This window comes from Gorilla gorilla, chromosome 2 (assembly GCF_029281585.2).
Source record: "Gorilla gorilla gorilla isolate KB3781 chromosome 2, NHGRI_mGorGor1-v2.1_pri, whole genome shotgun sequence".
NCBI classification, from domain to species: domain Eukaryota; kingdom Metazoa; phylum Chordata; class Mammalia; order Primates; family Hominidae; genus Gorilla; species Gorilla gorilla.
The window spans coordinates 72,126,631-72,146,759 of NC_086017.1; the positions used below are offsets into that span (position 1 = coordinate 72,126,631).

General features: G+C 35.7%; 1 protein-coding gene and 1 long non-coding RNA gene across 7 annotated transcripts in view; one reads left to right on the forward strand and one right to left on the reverse strand.

Moving 5' to 3' along the window:
- Positions 1-20,129, forward strand: part of PTPRG (protein tyrosine phosphatase receptor type G) — a 730,401-nt gene that overhangs the window by 709,142 nt on the left and 1,130 nt on the right. For all 3 annotated transcript variants that reach the window (XM_004034399.5, XM_004034398.5, XM_055383012.2), the window contains 8 exons: positions 116-251; positions 868-1,014; positions 3,049-3,142; positions 4,148-4,224; positions 4,728-4,856; positions 8,737-8,883; positions 9,908-10,050; positions 19,655-19,790. In XM_004034399.5, the coding sequence (XP_004034447.3) occupies positions 116-251; positions 868-1,014; positions 3,049-3,142; positions 4,148-4,224; positions 4,728-4,856; positions 8,737-8,883; positions 9,908-10,050; positions 19,655-19,790 (1,009 nt within the window). The remainder of the gene's footprint in view (positions 1-115; positions 252-867; positions 1,015-3,048; positions 3,143-4,147; positions 4,225-4,727; positions 4,857-8,736; positions 8,884-9,907; positions 10,051-19,654; positions 19,791-20,129) is intronic.
- The window catches only part of LOC109026284 (uncharacterized), a 66,035-nt gene that overhangs the window by 11,941 nt on the left and 33,965 nt on the right, over positions 1-20,129 (reverse strand). For all 4 annotated transcript variants that reach the window (XR_010132836.1, XR_010132838.1, XR_010132837.1 and 1 more), the window contains one exon: positions 19,848-19,951. This is a non-coding gene — a long non-coding RNA (uncharacterized lncRNA). The remainder of the gene's footprint in view (positions 1-19,847; positions 19,952-20,129) is intronic.

A 20,129-nucleotide genomic window follows, 5' to 3' on the forward strand; every position in this document is an offset into this window, starting at 1 on the left:
CATCTCATCTCAGAAAAATAATAAAATAAATGGGGTTTAGATTGGAATTTTTCGAATCCAAAGTTAACAGTATGATAAAACAAAAGTGCCAGTTGAGTGTCTTCATTTCTTACAGTGCTGGTGTAGGCAGAACAGGCACCTATATTGTAATAGACAGCATGCTGCAACAGATAAAAGACAAAAGCACAGTTAACGTCCTGGGATTCCTGAAGCATATCAGGACACAGCGTAACTACCTCGTCCAGACTGAGGTAAGGAGTAGCTGCCAGCGTCCTCACGACATTCTGGCAAATGCTGTAACTGAAATTTGTTAAATGATAATGAAGAGACAGATTCATTCTTTTAGGGCTTGCAGTAATTTACAGGTTTGTATTAGAAGATATTCTGACAATGATCCTATTCTACGGATCACAGTTTTCCATTTCTGTATGGATGTTAACATTTGGATTCCTAAATAACTACACAAGTACTTACGAAAGAGATACAGTTGTTTCAAGAGCTGTGTTAGATGGTAGGGGGAGTTAAACATGTTGTCTGGCCTGAGAAATACATAGGAGAGGATGGTTCTAAAACCCTTCATTGAACACGATTTTTTGTTTGCTTATTGAGTTGAAGCAATAAGCACAGTATAGAATACCATGATCCAGGCACAGTATAGAATACAGAGCTAAACTTAACACAGTCTCTACCGTAAAATAAGTTAGGATTGATAAAGTGAGTATTGGAGCAAATCACCTAGCTGTAAGTGCTTGAAGGAAATCACTGGGAGGTCCCTGTTAGCGGCAGAATTAAACTAAGGTACACTTCATGAATGAGTGGCTAACCCTTAACACTCCCTCAGTGACTACCATGTATTGTACCTCTTAGGAGCAGTACATTTTCATCCATGATGCCTTGTTGGAAGCCATTCTTGGAAAGGAGACTGAAGTATCTTCAAATCAGCTGCACAGCTATGTTAACAGCATCCTTATACCAGGAGTAGGAGGAAAGACACGACTGGAAAAGCAATTCAAGGTAGTGCTTTGAAAAAGTTTCTTTGGCATAAAGCAAGAAAATGTTTTAAATGCCTTGAGTTTGGGGGTTATGTCTTCTTTGCATTAATGTATACACCGAAATGGATTACTATTTGTACTCCTTGTACTCCTTAAATGTGATGAAAAAGAAAATACGGTTTTGACCTATGTATGAATTGTTGGTATTCAAGTAGATATACAGTGTTGTATTTTCTTCTGAGCAATTTATGACTTTATCTGAAGATAAACATCAGCCCCTGGCCATAATGACATAGTACTTTAAAGTCACTCGTTTAGTCCAAAAAATGTCCTATTTTTTCTGAACTAATCTATCTTACCTTAATTATTAAGAATGATGGCTTGTAGACATATTGTCCTAAAAATATGCCTATTTCAAAACTATTTCAGAAGATAACTTAGGAATTTAAAAAGAATTGCTAAACAATACTAGAGAAAAGTTAACTTTTCCTAAATGGTTGTTCTTTTTCTTTGATAGGGACATGAAGAAACTTAAAAGCGGTTAAGGTTTATATGGAATTGACTGAAGTGAAGGTGAAAAAGAGAGATTATAAGGACTATTAAAATAATTAAGGCTCAGTCATCTGATAATAAATCAAAATTGCTTCTAACTTTCAAACATTGCCTGTCTCTCCAGTTACCAAGTGCTTTCCTATTTGTCTTTTAAATTCTATTTTGCACATTGTTCTGTATGTAAATAGTTTCTCCCTTTGTATCAAGATTCAAAGAATGAGATGAATCTACAGTTTTAGTTTTCATGGTAAAACTTTCCATAGACTCTGAAACTTTCATTTGAATCTCAGCTGAAGAAATGAGACTGCCAAGCAAATTATACCAAGTGATATGAAATGAAAAATAGTTTAATTTCACTGAGTTCAATCATAAAAGTAATTTAAAATTTTTAGCTACCCATTAACATTCTAACTACTATAAAACCATGAGATAATTAATAATGAGGACACAGTGTATCATTTTAAATGTTTAACATGAGTTCTTACAAAATATTAAGTACCAGCATTTCTGAAATTCTGCCTTTTTCGTTTCTTCAATTTTTTTTTATACATACTTTAAAACTTCATTTAAGAAATGCGACCAGGTAGTTGGTTCTTTTACAGGCACTAACCATTTTAGAGCTCAAGATGAAGAAAAAAACAAGAATCAAACTTGAAAATGAAAATTATATCCAGGGACCATGAGTTTTACTAAAGCATCTGGAGAAGAACACTGATCTCATATACTCCATTAGGATGGATGCCAGCCCCCAAAAAATAGGATTGACAAAATGGTTCAACCAAGCTACATAAACAGGAATAATAACCAAACTACTGGGCTGGTTACTTATAACAGCCTCAGAACAATGTTAGTTCAGTTCAACAGAAATGTACTGAGAACTAGTTAAGTACTTCTTTATCTTCAAGAAACTTGATTAGCTCGTAATAAATAGCATTAAGCAATCTTTTTTAATGTAGACTCACTTAGGTCTTTTATGCCAGTGAGGAATCACAGAAAAAAATTCACAGCAGCATTGACATCACATAACAGAAGAATCCACATAGTTCTAGAAGTATCTATTGCACACAGTACCTATATCTACCTGATAGTAGAAATAAGAAAGGTACAATCAAGGTCACTGAGAGAAGTACCACTAGGAAAGCACAAGAGTGTTCTCTGGGGCTGGGCATGGTAGATTACACCTGTAATCCCAGAGCAGCCTGGGCAACACAGGAAGACCCCAATTCTATATACAATTTTAAAAATTAGCTGGTTGTGCTGATGCACCTGTGGTCCTAGCTACTGAGGAGGCTGAGGTGGGAGGATCACCGTTAACAGTGAGCTACAATCATGCCACTGCACTCCAGCCTGGGCAAGAGAGCAAGACCCTGTGTCTTAAAAGGTTCTTTGTGGCACAGAAATGGTCTTGTTTATCAGTAATCTGATTGGGATTTTTGCCAAAGCATCAAGCAAATGCTATCAATTATATCTTTGAATGAAGACTAAAATGTTTTTTCTTTTTCAGCTGGTCACACAGTGTAATGCAAAATATGTGGAATGTTTCAGTGCTCAGAAAGAGTGTAACAAAGAAAAGAACAGAAACTCTTCAGTTGTGCCATGTAAGACTTTAAAACAGTTTGTTAGTGATCTTTTATACTGGGTTGTATGTTATGTACAGAGGCAGCCACTACTCTGATGCTATTGATAGCACCCTTCAATTGTACTGTACGTGGCCGTATGGTAGAAGCTTTTGAAAATGTCCTTTTAGTAACCTCATTAATGTATGACTTTATACCAGCCTCTTACCTGGTACTACCAAAAGGGAAAATGTTATGCTTATTCAACTAAGGTAGTTTAATGAAACTGGGAGAGGTGGTTGTCAGTGTCAGCAAGTGCTCCATCTATCTGATGTAGAATACAGCTTCATTTCACCTTGGAATGCAAGAATTGGGTTACTTCTACCATATTATAACATAAAAAATAATAATAAAGCTGTTATTGCTGTGGCATTAACATTCCTTTAAAACTTAGAATCCTGGATTAATCTGTACAACTAGAACTACATTATTCAGTTACTGTGGCTATTGAGATCAAGGCACTGTTGATTGGTGGTGACCTTTGTATAAATAGCTAAGGACATAGCAGAGGATGCTGTCTGTGTGCTGTAGGCATACACATGGGTGATCATTTGGGAGATTTATCTCTAATGAAAAAGGCCACTCTTTTCTAAGACCATCATGAGCAGAAAGACATGGAGAAAGGGGTTGGTAAAAGGGCAAAGTATATGTTGGTATAATTGTAGGAATAACAAACTAGAGTCAAAAGTTATCTAAAATCCTCTGTTGTGTCCATATAAAGTATTCTGTTATTGATCTGCTGTAAAAATCTCTCCCACAGTAAAACTGTATTCCTACAATGCCTGTGTCCTTCTGGGTATGTGCAGCAAAATTTCATTTTACATTCTGCCTCAGCTGATAACACTTTGGCTTGTTTAAAAATATAGATAAGTCTTAGAAAGGGAAGCCAGGAGGATATGTTATTCATCAAGCAAATCTCAGAAAGAGCTGTTGGTTCTGTGTGTATAATAAGGCAAATGTGGTGTTTTTGTTTTTTCCATATGATAGCTGAGCGTGCTCGAGTTGGTCTTGCACCATTGCCTGGAATGAAAGGAACAGATTACATTAATGCTTCTTATATCATGGTGAGAGTCAACAGTTAATTATAAATAAAGTCAACTAAACTGAAAGGTGTTAAAGAGCAGATACCACCTGTGTGACTGATGTCATTTTTGAAATAATTTCTCAATGTGTAATATGAAAAGTATAGAGATTTCTGTATCTTGAAACTTTTAACAAAAGATACCTAATCAGTGCTGGTACAAAAATGCTTAAATTAAGCAGAATGCTTCTTAAGGAATTAATTTTATTGTTAATTTCACACATCTAGTCTTTGAATAAACGTTGAAATTTCCCTTAAGTGAAAACAGCAGGGTTAACTAGAAGTGAACTGCACATGGAGAGAAAATTGTCTGCACAGTGCTAACAGAAGTACATCTAAAAATTAGCCAAATGTACCGAATGCCTTTCTCAATTATTTTAGTGTAGTCAAAACAGTGCTATCTTATTTCATGAATATATTTTACTACCACAAAGTTAGAATAAAACACTCATATTCACTGATTTTTTTTTGTCTTCCCAACTGAAGGGCTATTATAGGAGCAATGAATTTATTATAACTCAGCATCCTCTGCCACATACTACGAAAGATTTCTGGCGAATGATTTGGGATCATAACGCACAGATCATTGTCATGCTGCCAGACAACCAGAGCTTGGTAAGTAAAGCACATCTGCTATATATTAATGAGCCCATGAGGCTACAAGCATAAATTACTTTGATACTTTGCCATAGGGCTATAGTATCCATATATGCTAGGGAGGGAATTTAAAATTTTAAAATTCTCATCTTGAAGTCTGTGGAGATTCCTTTCATAGTCTCACAATACTGTCCCTATCAGTTCCATTACTTGAGTCTCTGATGCTATTGATATCACCCTTCAATTGTACTGTCTGTGGCGGTGTGGTAGAAGGTTTTGAAAATGTTTTTAGTAACCTCATTAATATATGACTACACCAACCTCTTACCTGCTGTATGTCACTTTTGAAAAGTAAATAATAGTAGCTTACAGGTACTGAGTATGTAACTGTGTTTACATGCATTAACTTGTTTAATTCTCAACAATTTTAAGACATACATACTATTATTATCTCATGTAATAGCTGAGAAAACTGAGAGAACAAACTTGCTCAAGAGCACACACAAGTAACTGGAGCCAGGATTTTAACCTGAGTCATCTGTCTCCAGAGACCATGCTTATATAATCATTTTACTGTATGTCCTACCCCAAAATATTGTATCAAAAGTACTAATAGTGAATTTTTTTTTCCCATTCCATGGGCAAGTCAGATCTACTGCAGGGATAGGCTATTTTGTTCCCACTTAAAGGTCTTTAGGACTGAGCTGCTACTACTTTTCCCTCCCTTAGTCCTTCTCTATTTCAGTCTCTAAACTATACAGAAGGGTGAGCAAGTTTATAAAACAGACTTAAATGTTTCTGCTTAGATCTTGTGGATACTAAAGTTTCGGAATTAGCTGGGTCTATAAAAGTTACTGTGTGGACATGTGAACCCATAAGGTAAAAACAAAAAACAATGAGGATCTGCCTTTATGATAGTCAGATTAATGAGTTTTTTAATCAAGGAAGAACAGCATGTGACTGAACCCCCAGTCTTGCTGACATGCATTTGACTGTGTGCCCAGTCAGTAGGAACTTCTTCACTTTGTCGCATTTTGCTCCAGCTTCAGGATACCAAGACTGCTTCTGTATGATGGAATGGCAACAAAGTTGAGAATCTTAAACTAAAAGCTGGAGTGTAAATTTTCAAATTAGCTGGCAATAGGGTCTATTCTGTTTGGCATGTGGAAATTGGAGGCATTTAGGGTTGTTAAAACGTTCATTTGTTGGATGAATCAGTATTTTGTTATTGTCACTTAACAGAGGGCAATCACCATAAAGCATCTACCCAGCAGCTCATTTGTATGGGGAGGCTGGAGGGAGACTGGACCAAATAAGTGGATACATGTTCTGCAGACACTGAGGATACAGGAACATGGCATCTCAGTGTCTCTCTGAGGCCTCAGAAGGCTAGATTAGAATCATATACAACTGACCTCTCAGTTCTGAGATGGAGAGTTTCATGATTGCACAGTTTTTCCTAAAGATTGATATGTCTGAGTTCTTTTTGTTTGTTGTATTATTACTGCTATACCTTTACCAGGTCATAATTCTGTAAGGAGCCCAAAAGTCACTGCTTCCTAACTTACAAAGTACTGATATAGATGCCCAGATATCTTTGACCTATAAATATACTTGTAAGCAAAACAGTCATGAGACCAGTGTGCCTGCTAAATTAAGAAGTAGCATTTATTTTTCTTAGACTTCCAAGATGAACCATTTTTCTACCTTTCTTCTACCATAACTCAAATCCTTTTGGTAGCCTTTAAGCTAGTTAATTTACTATTCATGTTATCATCATAGTATTTCTTTAAGGTAAGTAGTTTTTATTCCCACTTTTCAGATCTGGAAATTAAGGTTCAGATTAATTTACCCAGGATCACATCCACTCATAAATCCTATGCTTAATCTGTGCATGTTTGTTACATTTAGATGCCCTGTTCATTACCTTATGTCTTTAATATCTGTGTCCTTGGACAAAACCTATTAAAACCCACGACAGTTACAGACTTCTTTTGTATAGACCTAAACCCAGTTGCTAATCTGTTTCCCCTTATGCTGAGCTTTAAAAATAAAAATGTACTTGGCAATAAGCTATATTGAAACTTGAAAGGGTGATAAGTCTCATTGGACGTTGGCTCATTTCTAATGCAACAATGTAAGATTAAACAAAGCCTTCTTTGTTTTGAACATTATTCAGAATTATTTCTGACTTCAATGATAGTAGCTAGGCATCCTCAGGAAAATGCCCGTAGAAACCTATATACTACAGGGAAACTACAGTTTGCCATTGGAGCTGATTAGGATACGTGGTGTACATCATAATCATATTTCTCACAGTCTCCAACCTATGCAACAATTAACTTTCTCTTAGGCATCCATAGTTTTTAGGGATAGAATTCAAGGACCAAGCCTGCATATCTATTTTTAATCTTAAAATGGATGAACATTTGAAGCTTGCCTGATTCAAGGCTGAAAGACTTTCTATGTTATCCCCTCTTGAAATATAACATTGACAGATTTCTTTTAAAATTGCCTTGTACATACAGCCAACCTACTTACTCACACACAATCTTCCAAAAAAGTTCTATCCCTTACCATTTATTAGCAGTGTGATTTTAGATAATTTATGGACCCCCTCCCCAAGGCCTTGTGTCCTTATCTGTAAAGACAGGTGATAAAAAATCTCCTCAGGGTTAATATACAAAATTTGTACAGAACTCATACAACTCAATAGTAGAATCATGAAATACCTGATTTAAATATGGGCAAAAGACCTGAATAGACATTTCTCCAAGGAAGACATAAAGATGGCCAAAAGGTATATGAAAAGATGCTCAATCTCATTAATTTTCAGGGAAATGTAAGTCACGATACCCCACACCCATTAGGATAGCTATTAAAAACAATCAAAAGATACCAAATGTTGGTGAGGATAACAAAGAAAACTCTCACACACTGTTGGTGGGAATGTAGACAGGTAGAGCCATGATGGAAAACTGTCTGGAGGTTTCTAAATAAATTAAAAATAGAACTACCATAAGACCCAGCAGTCCTTCTTGTGGGCATATACCCAAAGGAAGTGAAATCAACACCTCGTAAAGATATTTGCACTCCCCTGTTCATTGCAGCATTATTAGCAATCGCCAAGATAGGGAAACAACCTAAGTTTCCATCAACAGATAAATGGATAAAGAAATTGTGGGGTAGGGAGGAAATGGGAAGATGTAAAATAAATCAAGAGGATACAAAACAACAGATGAGGAAGAACAAGTTTAGAGATCTCATATCCAACATGAGGACTACAGGTAATAAAATTGCACTGTATTTGGGAATCATGCCAATATTGAGTACATTTTAGCTGTTCCTGCCACAAAAATGAAAGTGAGATGATGGGTATGTTAATTTGCTCCTAACTATAGTAACCTTTTTACTATCTGTATGTATCCAACATCATACTAAAAATATACAAGAAAACTTATAGCGTTTATGAAAGTCCTTTGCAAAATGCAGTTCCAACTACAGAATTATTAACATAATCCACAGGAAATAATTAGCATGTCTTGATTGCTTAAGCAATTGTGAAATAACAAAATTAACTGACCTAGATCCTGCTTTCTTTTTTACTATGTCAATATTACAGAATACTTCTCAACTGTAATAAGTCCCCTATAGTGGGAGTGTTTCAGGTTGCTACACTAACAGGTGAGAGATGCTAGAAAATGATTATCAAAATATATTTTACAATAGAATACAATAACCAACTTGGTGTAGTTCGATGGGAACATATAACTCTATGAATTCAGTTTAAACGATGGCTTGAGAGGGATGGGAAATGACAAAATCAGTATGCAAGAAATAGAAAACAAATCCTTGACAGAACTGCAGAGGCTTTTTTTTTTTTTTTTGGATTCCAAAGGCAGAAGATGAGTTTGTGTACTGGCCAAGTCGAGAAGAATCCATGAACTGTGAGGCCTTTACCGTCACCCTTATCAGCAAAGACAGACTGTGCCTCTCTAATGAAGAACAAATTATCATCCATGACTTTATCCTTGAAGCTACACAGGTAACCTAAACCTCAGTTCCTCACTAATAGCCATACCTGGGCCCTGGATCATCATTCTAAGTAATAATGAAATGATTTACCACCCTCAAGCCAGGCTCAGGCATTTGAGTAAGACTTAATTTTAAATATGTACATTTTCCATTTTTCTTCCTTCAAATATTTGCTTTTTCCAGCTGGCTAGATGAAATGTAACAGTTCCTCTGATTCAGCATGCATACAAATAGGTCTGTTGACCTAATTATAAAAACAATATACTAGAACTCAATATTTTCTTTGCCATCAGAAATGTAAGCTTTGCAATGTGTTGCAGAGATGATAATACTAAGTTTTTTTAAGTAAATATTTTGCTGCCTTCTTGTGGGATGAGTAAGCGTGGGGGCGCTCTTATATTAGTAATTTAAAGGATGAGCCCCTTCCTTGTTTTCCTTTAATTTTATAAATAAGAAAATAGAGTAGGATATAAGGTCTTTAATAATTTATTGTCACTTGAAATTTTTGACTAAGCCAAATGAATTGTTTCACTAGCATGACCTACTTGGTTGTTTGTTTTGAGACAAGGTCTCACTCACAGTGGCATCATCAAAGCTCAGTGTAACCCCAAACTCCTGGGCTCAAGCGATCCTTTCACATCAGCCTCCCGAATAGCAAAGACTATAGGCACGTGTCATATGACTGGTTAATTTTTTTTTTTTTTTTAATTTTTTTAGAGACAGGTCTCCCTGTGTTGCCCAGGTGGGTCTTGAACTCCTGGCCTCAAGCAATCCTCCCACCTTGGCCTCCCAAAGTGCTGAATTACAGGCATGAACCACTATGCCTAGCCATGCTTTTTTTTTAAAACAAAAACAAAAAAACAAACAAAAAAAACCTTCCTGGTATTTTTCTTCTTTCCAGCTGTGGTTTGGTTAACACAACATTGTTGAGAGTTACCTATAACACATGGCTTTCTCAGGAGCAAGTTCTAGTCATTAGATTGTAGATATGTGAAATAAAGGAAGGGATTTGACCCATGTTGTATTGGTTACAGGATGACTATGTTTTAGAAGTTCGGCACTTTCAGTGTCCCAAGTGGCCTAACCCAGATGCCCCCATAAGTAGTACCTTTGAACTTATCAACGTCATCAAGGAAGAGGCCTTAACAAGGGATGGTCCCACCATTGTTCATGATGAGTATGTATCTGTTTCTTAATTTTAAAATGTAGACAGTTTTTTTGTTTAATTTCTTGTTGACAGCAGTAGAAAAGGAAGCCAGAATTTTAAAACCTATCAACAACCTCAGCTTGTGACAACTCCATGTTATTTCTAATGTGGACATGTACAAAGTGTTGTTGCTCTGTTTACATTTTAATATGTCAAACTCTTCCAAGACTCCAGGTTCTTCTACAGTATATGTTCTAGAAAGGGGAAAGTATTATATCTTAGCCTACAGAAGTAGACCTGCACGCATTTAGAGGTGTTATGTGTTAGTAACAAATGAGTAAATTAATAACTGTTTACCTTAATTAAATACTTTTTAAAAATCCTTACACTGAATTTCAAACACTTGTTAGGGAAATAACCTTTAAAAATATGACTTAGTTGATGAGTAGAGATAAAACTACTAGTATTAATGATAATATTTAAAGTCCATGATGTGTTTTAAAGTCTTCAGTACTGTCTTTTGGGATTTAAAGATAAAGAATATGAATCTCCAAGAGAAAAATAACTTGCACCTGGTCTCAGAGCTTCTAAGTGTGACAATGGTATCCCAGCCCAGCACCTTTCCACTTTAATAAGAAGGAAAGGGTCATAGATATATCTTATTGTATATAGATACTTGGAGCCAAACTTCATGGCCTGTAAGTCAGTTGTATAATTGAATCGTTTCAAATCACAAACCTTTAGCCAATATGGAATCAATTATACATTCCCATTTTTATTTCAGTTCCAAGGTAGCTCTTGGTCAGCAGCATTCATTATGTTCATTAAATTACCAACTAGCTACCCAAGTAGCATAAAGTATTAATAAATTTGAAAGTGAAGCTTATTGTGAAGCCTTTTTTTCCTGGCACTAATGCTGTATCATGAAGTACACAAGAGCTCAGCACCTTCACCTCAAATCATAGTACTCTCCTACTTGAAGTAATGTGTACTAGCTGCTTCCAAAAAATTTTACAGTCTTTCAAAATGTTGGCCTGACTCTTGATTAGTAAGGTGAAAAATTAAGATTTGAAAAGCATTACAGTTGAAACATTAATTAAATAGCACACTAAGTAAGATCACTGGAAATGTGACAACCATCAACAGTGTTTAAATAGCACAGACAGCCTCAAAATAACTGGGGAGTTGCTACTGAACTAAAACTTTGTGGTATGCAGTTACAGCATAAAGTTAGGGCATTTTCTAGAATTCCTGGGTTTTACCAGCTCTTATCATCTCTTGTCATCAAATTCTAATGTTACTGCCCAGTTACATGACTGATTTTGCTGTTATGGTAGTACTCCGAGGTGTTTTGTCCTGAAGTCAGTAATGCACCTAATCTTATATTTTAGGGTAAGGAAAGAGGAAAAGAAAAATAACCACCAGTTAAATACTAAACAGAAGTGTTTGATTCACTTATCTTCATTCAACTTTTCAGTATATTTGTCTTATTTAGTGATTTTTATGTCACATGCTGTAAATATATCCCCTCCAGAATTAATCAGATGTATACAGGCCTCATTCTTAGGCCTGTATACAAAAAGAGCAAATTAATCCTAAACCAGTAGATCTGCAAATATCATATAGGTGAGATGCCTTAAAAGCCACCAGTAGAAATGTATTAATTCATTTATCTACTATCTGTAGGGGATAAGTTAATTCCATTGAAATTATTGAAGAGAAACTTTAAAATTTTTGAACAGTTGCTAGCTCTAGTGAAATACTCTGAACACCAGTTCCTTTTCAGTTTCCATCTTACCTACTTTCTGTACCTCTAAACATCACTTCCTGATGGGCTACAAACACGTCACATTCAGCATAGCTAAAACCAAACTCATCTTCACTGCCTGCCCCTAATCAACTTAATTGTACAGACCAGAAACATATCAGAGTTCTTTTTGAGTCTCCCTCACTTCCAAGTCTAATTGGCCACCAAGTCTTCTTGGTGCCATCCATTCTTTCAGTAGACTTTTCAAAATCTTTTACAATCTAGTGTAAAGTTTACATTTCCAGCTATCGTCCCAATCTGCGACTGAAGTACTTCCTGCATGCCACCTTGCCCCTGCAAATCCTCTTTCCTCTGAGCACCCTTTCATTCAATACACAGTTCAAAAGTCACTCTCTGAGACTCTAATTCATCCCAGAGGTGCTAAGCAAAATCATTAACATGACATCCATACCAGATAAATGTCATTCCTGCTTATCATGTCACACCATAATTATTTGTGTACATGACTGTCACTCTTACATTGCTGAGGCCAGCAATGGTAATTTATTCATCCCAGTGTCCACCGGGTGAAACCCAATGCCTGGGACAGCGTGGGTACTAGACAAGTATTTGCATGAATGGGTATGTGTTTTAAATTGTGATAACTTACAAACTATTAAGTATATGTACCCCTATACAAATTGTCCCCAGAAAGCCTTGCTTTTTGTCTCATTTATTGTTCAAAGTCATTTTGGCTGCTTAAATTCTTCTTTTCAAAGTGTTTTTAAGCTCTGTCAAAAGCAGGAGTCAACAGGCTTGGAGAGAAGGCCTGCACGCATTTGATCTGTGAGGCAGAGAGTTGAACTTTTAGTGTGCAAATGTTGTGACATCTATTTGGTCTTCATAGAGATCTTTTTAACACCTACTTTTGGGGGTGGCAGGTGGTTGTGGGGGGGTCTCAGGTGTGTCCCAGGTGGATGACATTTCTAGGTAAGTGAGCTAAGAATAAAATTCCTAACCAAAAAGTAAACTGCTTCTATTTGAGGACAGGCACAGCTTAAAGACAAACTGCTTCATTCTCAGCATTCTATAGTCAACTGTTCAAGATTATTCTGCTCAGAGGCTGATCTGCATCATTACTGTCAAATTTTAAAAACAGCCTGTGTTCCCATAGATATTTAGAACATAGGCGTGATTCTCATATAGTCTTATAAGACAGCTGTAGATCAGACCTCACCCAAATTACTCTATTTACTCACAGACTGAGGAAGAGTTCCCTTTGCAAATACTTAATTACTCATTCAATACTTAATTGCTCATTCTGGAGATACATGTATCACCCTACTGGATAGCATAATAATATAAAAATACTATCTGCCTTATTCATACCCATTCTGTCATGAGTGGACAATTAAAAAGAGTTTTCCAGAAGTACATGACATGTGATAACATCACTTTTAGGGCTAATCGTATTTTAACATTTTCTCAGTTTTAATTAATTTCTAATACAGTAAATATTGACATATACAGCCCAAATCCCCTGGAGGTCCTCAATAATTTTTTATTTTAATTTGGCCCTGAGATCAAAGAGTCTAAAGACTGCTGAGATATTCTTTAAGTGACACAAGGCATATGGACTGTTTTCAATAGCAAAGGCTGCAAAGACACCCACAAATCATAACTAATTCCAGTATTTTCCCTTTTATTGAGAGCCTTATGGAAGGCTTTCATGTTGTCTTCTTCCCTAAGATTGATACTTATTCAAGCTTCAATTTTTTTGTTTTCCTTTCTGCCCCACTGATTTCAAAGGGAAGCTGCATTTCTTCACAGTGTCAGGGTTATAACTCCGGATAGCAATCTTGGTTATGATTTTAAAAACAACGTATTAAAAGCTACAATAATTATAAGTAAATATATGAAATAGTGAAAATGGTTAAATGCCCACAGGTATTATCCTGACTATACAAGGAATCACAATGTGTTTTAAAATGAATATAGACAGAGCACTTAAAAAAAACATTACTGTACTTCAGGAACTTAAAGTACCTTCATTTCTTTTGTAAAATCTTTGAAGTAAATAAAGGCAGGGAAAGATGAAAAAAATGGGTTTTTTTCTTAACATCACTAGTTAAATAAGCATTACTTTTAATGGAGCCCTTAGAGGAAGTGGCAAACAAAATATCAAAGCCAGTGAATTTATATACTACTCTCATTTTACCTAGGTTGGTTATAGATTACTTATATCACTTTTGCACCAAGTCCCTGTAGTTTTAAATGCAAATCCATGAAACTCGATGAACATTCTTTAATCCCACTTAGTTCCTAAACTTTTGAAAGAGAATGGCCCTTACTTTTTGTCTTTGCTCTGTCATTAATTATGTTTGGTATGCAGAAGATATTTAAAAGTATCTGTGCATTTGATTGATTTGACTTGCGAGTTTCTTGTCATGTTTAAGCCATATTGCATAAATACTTCCTTAATTTTACTGCTTATTTAACCGTGGCTAAATACAGGAAAGGCAACCCGTGGAAAGGTGAGAATAATCTCACATGGAGTGCATGCATACTCCGTAAAAACATACATGTTACCTGACTTTTCTATCTGGCTGGCCACAGCTAGCTTTGAAAGAGCTAAGAAAAAAGGGGAGATTCTTAATCTGTTCTAGTGAAATGGTTAAACTTAAACAAATGTTAAATTCTTCCCCTCCTAAACAAAATCAGGACAAATGACTTTTTTTTTAATACCATGCTAAAATGAGGTCAACTCAGTACAATTTAGAATCTGAGGGAAGACAACATGCTGAACAAGAACCAAAAACCACAATAAATCAGAGTTAAAAGAGCAATCATAATAGGGTATTAAAATATATCCTCAGAGATCTAAAGGAAGATTTTATGAAATGAAGAACATTTATTATGAAATAGGAACAAATTCGGCCTAAGAATGAGAAAATACATTAATTCATGAAACTAAAAACTTACTTAAGATAGGATACTAGTGGAGTGTAGAACTGAAATAAAACTAGAATGTGGAAGTCACATACAGAAGTTCTAACATATGTCTAAAAAGTTATCCATGGGGCAATAAAAGACAGGTTAAAGAGGAAGAAATAACAGCTGAGGTTTTCTAAAAACAGAATAAAGTATTCAGTTCTTAAACTGAGCGACCAGGATACATTTGATCAGTAGCATTCAGAGAGATTTGAATACCACAGTTAACAAGCGTGATCTAATAGCGATATAGAGAAGTTTGCACCCAAGAGAGACTGCACAGAGAGACCTAGAGTCTCTTCAAACACAAATGGTTTATTTATATACATGGGCCATAAATGGAATTTCAATACATTCCCCCAAAACAGATATCATACAAGGCTACATTCATTGATTACAACCCACTTACATTAGAAACCACCAGTGAAATAACATCCCAAATCCTTATAACTAGAAACAAACAACTAGAAACTGAAATCCTTACATCTAGGATTGCTTATAAATAATTCATGCATCAAAGATGTAACCAAAATAAGTATTTCGCAGTGTCTAAGACTAAATGATGATGAAGGCACTGCATTTCAAAATCTGGTGAAATGGAGCCAAACTGTACTTTAAAAAAAAAAAAAAACAAACAGCCTGTGTAAACTCTACATATTAGAAAGGTTAAAAATAAACAAACCAAGCATTCAGCTCAAGCCAGAAAAAGCACCAGAGAAATCAACAAAAAGTACAAGGAATTAAAAGCAAATAGTAATGAAAATGGGAGCTGGAAGGCGATAGTAAAATTTAAGCAATAAATAGTTTAATAAGAGATACAGTTTTGGAAATATGATGAAGGAAAAAACCTACCGTATATCTGTAGCTACATTAAAAACATTCAAGAATTGGCCGGGCACGGTGACTCACACCTATAATCCCAGCACTTTGGGAGGCCAAGGCGGGCAGATCACCAGGGCAGGAGTTCAAGACCAGCCTGGCCAACATGGTGAAACCCCGTCTCTACTAAAAATACAAAAATTAGCTGGACATGGTGGCAGGCGCCAGTAATCCCAGCTACTCAGGAGGCTGAGGCAGGAGAATCGTTTGAACCTGGGAGGCAGAGGTTGCAGTGAACCAAGATTGCACCATTGCACTCCAGCCTGGGCGACAGGGTGATACTCCGTCACAAAAAAAAAAAATTCGAAAGTTGTTAATTTGCTTAGGTGTGATAGTGTGTTTTCTTTAAATGCTTATCTTTTAGAGTTTGATACTAAATTACGACTAAAACACCTGAGATTTGCTTCAATATATATTGGGGACGAAACAGAAATGAAATGAGAATGGCCATGAGCTGTTGATCATTATAACTGAATGATGACTACATGAATGCTACTGTACTATTGGGCTTTGGTGTCTGTTTAACATTTTCTATAATAAAAAGCTAAAAATAATACATATTTTAAAAGAAATAAAATAAGCATTTAAGACTTTATAACCCTATACTAATAAATGTTTAAGCCTAGAAATAAGCATAGTAAAATAACATTTAGTGAACACATGGTATGTGGTGTGTGCCAATCTCTGTTCTGAGCCATTTACAAGTATCAGCTCAATTTTAAACTCTAGTCTCACTATGCGCTCTTGGCCAGTTACTTCACCTGAATGTGCCTTATTTATTCAACCTCAGAATGTGCCTTATTTATTCAACCTGAAATGGAGATAATACTGGTACCCATACCATAGGGTTACTGTGAGGACTAAGTCAGTACATGTAAATACCTATAAGAGAACATGGCACATAAAGTACAACACACGTTAGTGATCACTAAGAACTGAATAAAAGAGTGAGTTTTCCACCTGTTAGGGCCCACAAGTCCTGGCCAAGGCTACATATGAACAGTAACACACAGAAGATTTAATGCAATGTTGATTTAAACAAACAAGGCTTAGCACCAGAATGGAAATGTATAGGCCAAGTCTTGCTTATTTGAACACTGATGCAAAAATGACAATAAAAAGCTGTCTAATAAAACCCAGTATATTAAAAGAATTACACATCATGAAAAACTTATCCTAGTAATGTAGAGCTGGTGTTAAGCTTTTGATATATTATCAAAAGTTTATCAGCGAATTCAGGACATTTTAAGAGACATTTCAAAAAAAAATTGATATTGAAAAGCGTACAATAAAACAACACCCATTCATGATCCCCCCCCCAAAAAAAACAGAGTAAAAATAGAAAGCATCCTCTTTTCCTTTATAATTGTTATTTACCAGATGTATATTAGCAAACATTTAAATTTAATATTAAACACTTAAAAGCTTGAACATTTAAGATACATGATACTTGCTTTCAGTGCTAGCACGTAAGCCTATCTAGGTGCTAGCCAACACAGTAAAAGCAGAAGATAGAAGAAGCGTAAAAGTTGAAAAGAGGGAAAATTCGCATTATTGGCGGATAAAGATGTGGTCAACTACCTAGAGAATCCACAAACTATTAAAACTTAAGCAGGGTTCTTCTGTTTGACCGGATACAATTTCACCATGTGAAAATCAGTAACCTTCCCATGCATGAAGTGAAACCAAACAGAAAATGTTATCACAAAAGGAGGCCATTAATAGGGGTAATAAACTCTAAAGTACCTAAAAATTAACCAAAAATGGAATTGGCAAAGACTATAAAGAAAACTATAAAACCTAGTTAAAAGCTATAAAAGGCCTGAATAAATGGAGAAAAGACATTGTGTTCATGAAGAGAAAAACTCAAGATTGAAAAGATGGTAATTTCCTCAGATCCATCTATATATTCAGTGCAACCTAATCAAAATCCCAACAAAAATGTTTGTGTTCCTTAACAATCTGGTTTCAAAATTACTATGAAACACGATGGAGTCGGGTGGAAGGTCAGAGTTATTTGGACATAAGTGTACCAGTAAAAAATGAAAATTATATGTTTGAATCACTAAAAACAATATGAAGTAAATGTAGAGACAGCCAATACTACAGAAACTTGCTTTATCAGATACCAAGACTTATTAAGGAATTGGGATACATGTGGGGAGGTACAAAAAATAGACAAACAGAATAAAAGGTCAAAACAGAGTTCAGAAATAGGCTTGCATATATAAGAATGTAGTACATGATAAAAAGGAAGCTGACGTCAGTGAGAAAAGATCACACTGTAAAATAAGAAGTGCTGGGACAACTGGTTATCCAATGGAAAAATAACTGTAATCAGACCCCTTCCTTACATCAAAGCAAGAATAAGACTCAGATGAATTAGACAATTAAATGTAAAAAAGTAAAATTAGAACATGTAAGAGAGTATCTTTAAAATACAAGGTTAGAGAAAGCATTCTCAAACAAGATTCCAATAAAAGCCAAAAATAAAAGATTTATCAACTTGATTACATCTAAACTGTACTTCCATATAACAAAATGACCACAAACAATGTTAAGAGAAACAGATCGGGGGGAAAAAAAACTCACAAGTACTACAGACACTATAAAAATAACTCCTATATAAATCATTTTGAAAGAGGCAAACTTAGTAGAAAAGTGTTAATTAGGCGATTTCAGAAGAGGAAATATACATGGTCAGTATTCATAAAAAGACATTCAGCCTCCCTGGTAATCAAGGAAATGTAAATTAAAACCCTAGTAAGATACAGTCTTCCACTCATCAGATTGGCAAAAGTGTTTCAAGTTTAAAATGATGAGGAGAAGCAAGTGTTCTCGTGCTGGGAATAGTATGAACAGGTAACAACCACTTGGGAAAGAAATATGGCAGTGTCTTTAAAACTAAAAATCGGCATACCTGTGACCCTAGCCCTTCTACTCAGTACCTATGCTAAAGTGCACAAATTCAAACAAGCTAAATGTCCATCTAGAAGGTAAACCTGGTATGCATGTAGCAGATGAAATAATGAGTTGAACTGAAATGTAGTGATATACCTAAATCTGGAAGGCTGTATCTACATGTGTAATAATTTTTACCTCTGGAGAGGTTACCTCTAAAGTTGGGGGGTGGCTAAGGGGGACTCTGGTCTTATTTGTATTAAAGATATAAAACATGTAATATTTTAATTTTATGTAACAATTCAGAAATGACATTTAAGTTTTTCAAAAAACAATGGGCACAGGGCATCTGAACTCCAGTCTCATTTCTGCCACCAGCCAGCAACATCATCTTGAACAATTCATTTAATCCATCTGTTTTCTCATCACTAATGTGGAAACTGTATGCCATCACAGATTCTTGTGAAAAGTGGAGTTGCCAACCTGACCTGATGGAAATTTACTACCTTTCTAAGACTTTTTTGTGAAGCAAAGAGAACCACATTTATCTTTCCAAGGATTTCATAGAAAGTGCTCTCATTAGGAAAGTTCCACTTCAGTGCCAAAATAATTATTTCATATGAAATTAATTTTGGATATTGTCTGTTTTGAGCCATATAATTCCATTTTTTAATTTTTCATATTCTGTAAGTTCAATTTAACTGTTTGGAATTGTTAAAAAAAATTTCAGAGCCCTTCATCACTGGCTGCTTGTCCAATAACGTCTAGTTAAGAGGTTCTCTTTATTGTTTTTTCTATTGTACCACCCAACTCATCACCAACACCAAATCATCTTTAGCTCTCCCAAGTCTACTTCTGAACCTCTAATTTCCTATTAGATATCAAGCTAAACGTCTAATGAACCAATTTGGGATACTCCACTTTCATAAACAAATCTCACCTTTATGCTAGCTTCCAAATCCCTCCCCCACCAGCATTTCATTCATTCATGTCTTTAGAGTAAATGTCAAAACAGTCTACTTAGTTTCTATGAAAATACATGACAGTAATTTCATTTCAATATATTTGGTCCCTTTGTACATCTGAAATCATATCTTTTTTTTTTTCCTCCCCCAGGTATGGAGCAGTTTCAGCAGGAATGTTATGTGCCCTTACCACCCTGTCCCAGCAACTGGAGAATGAAAACGCTGTGGATGTTTTCCAGGTTGCAAAAATGATCAATCTTATGAGGCCTGGAGTATTCACAGACATTGTAAGTAGTTTGCTTATGTGTAAAACCTGTACTACATCAGTTGAAACTCAGACTCACAGTTTAGAGCAGTAGTTCTCAACTGGGGGTGATTTTGCCCCCCAGGGGACATTTGGCCATGTCTGGAGACGTTTTTGCTTGTCACAACTGCAGATGGATGGCATCTAGAGGATACAAGCCAGAGATGCTGCTAAGCAAACTACACAGCACAAGACAGCCCTCAACACCATAGAATTATGTGGCCCAAAATGTCAGCAGTGCTCAGGTTGAGAAGCCCTGCTTTAGAGGATAGTATTCTCTGGTTATCTTCATTAACCAGATATTAACCAGATATTGGTTATC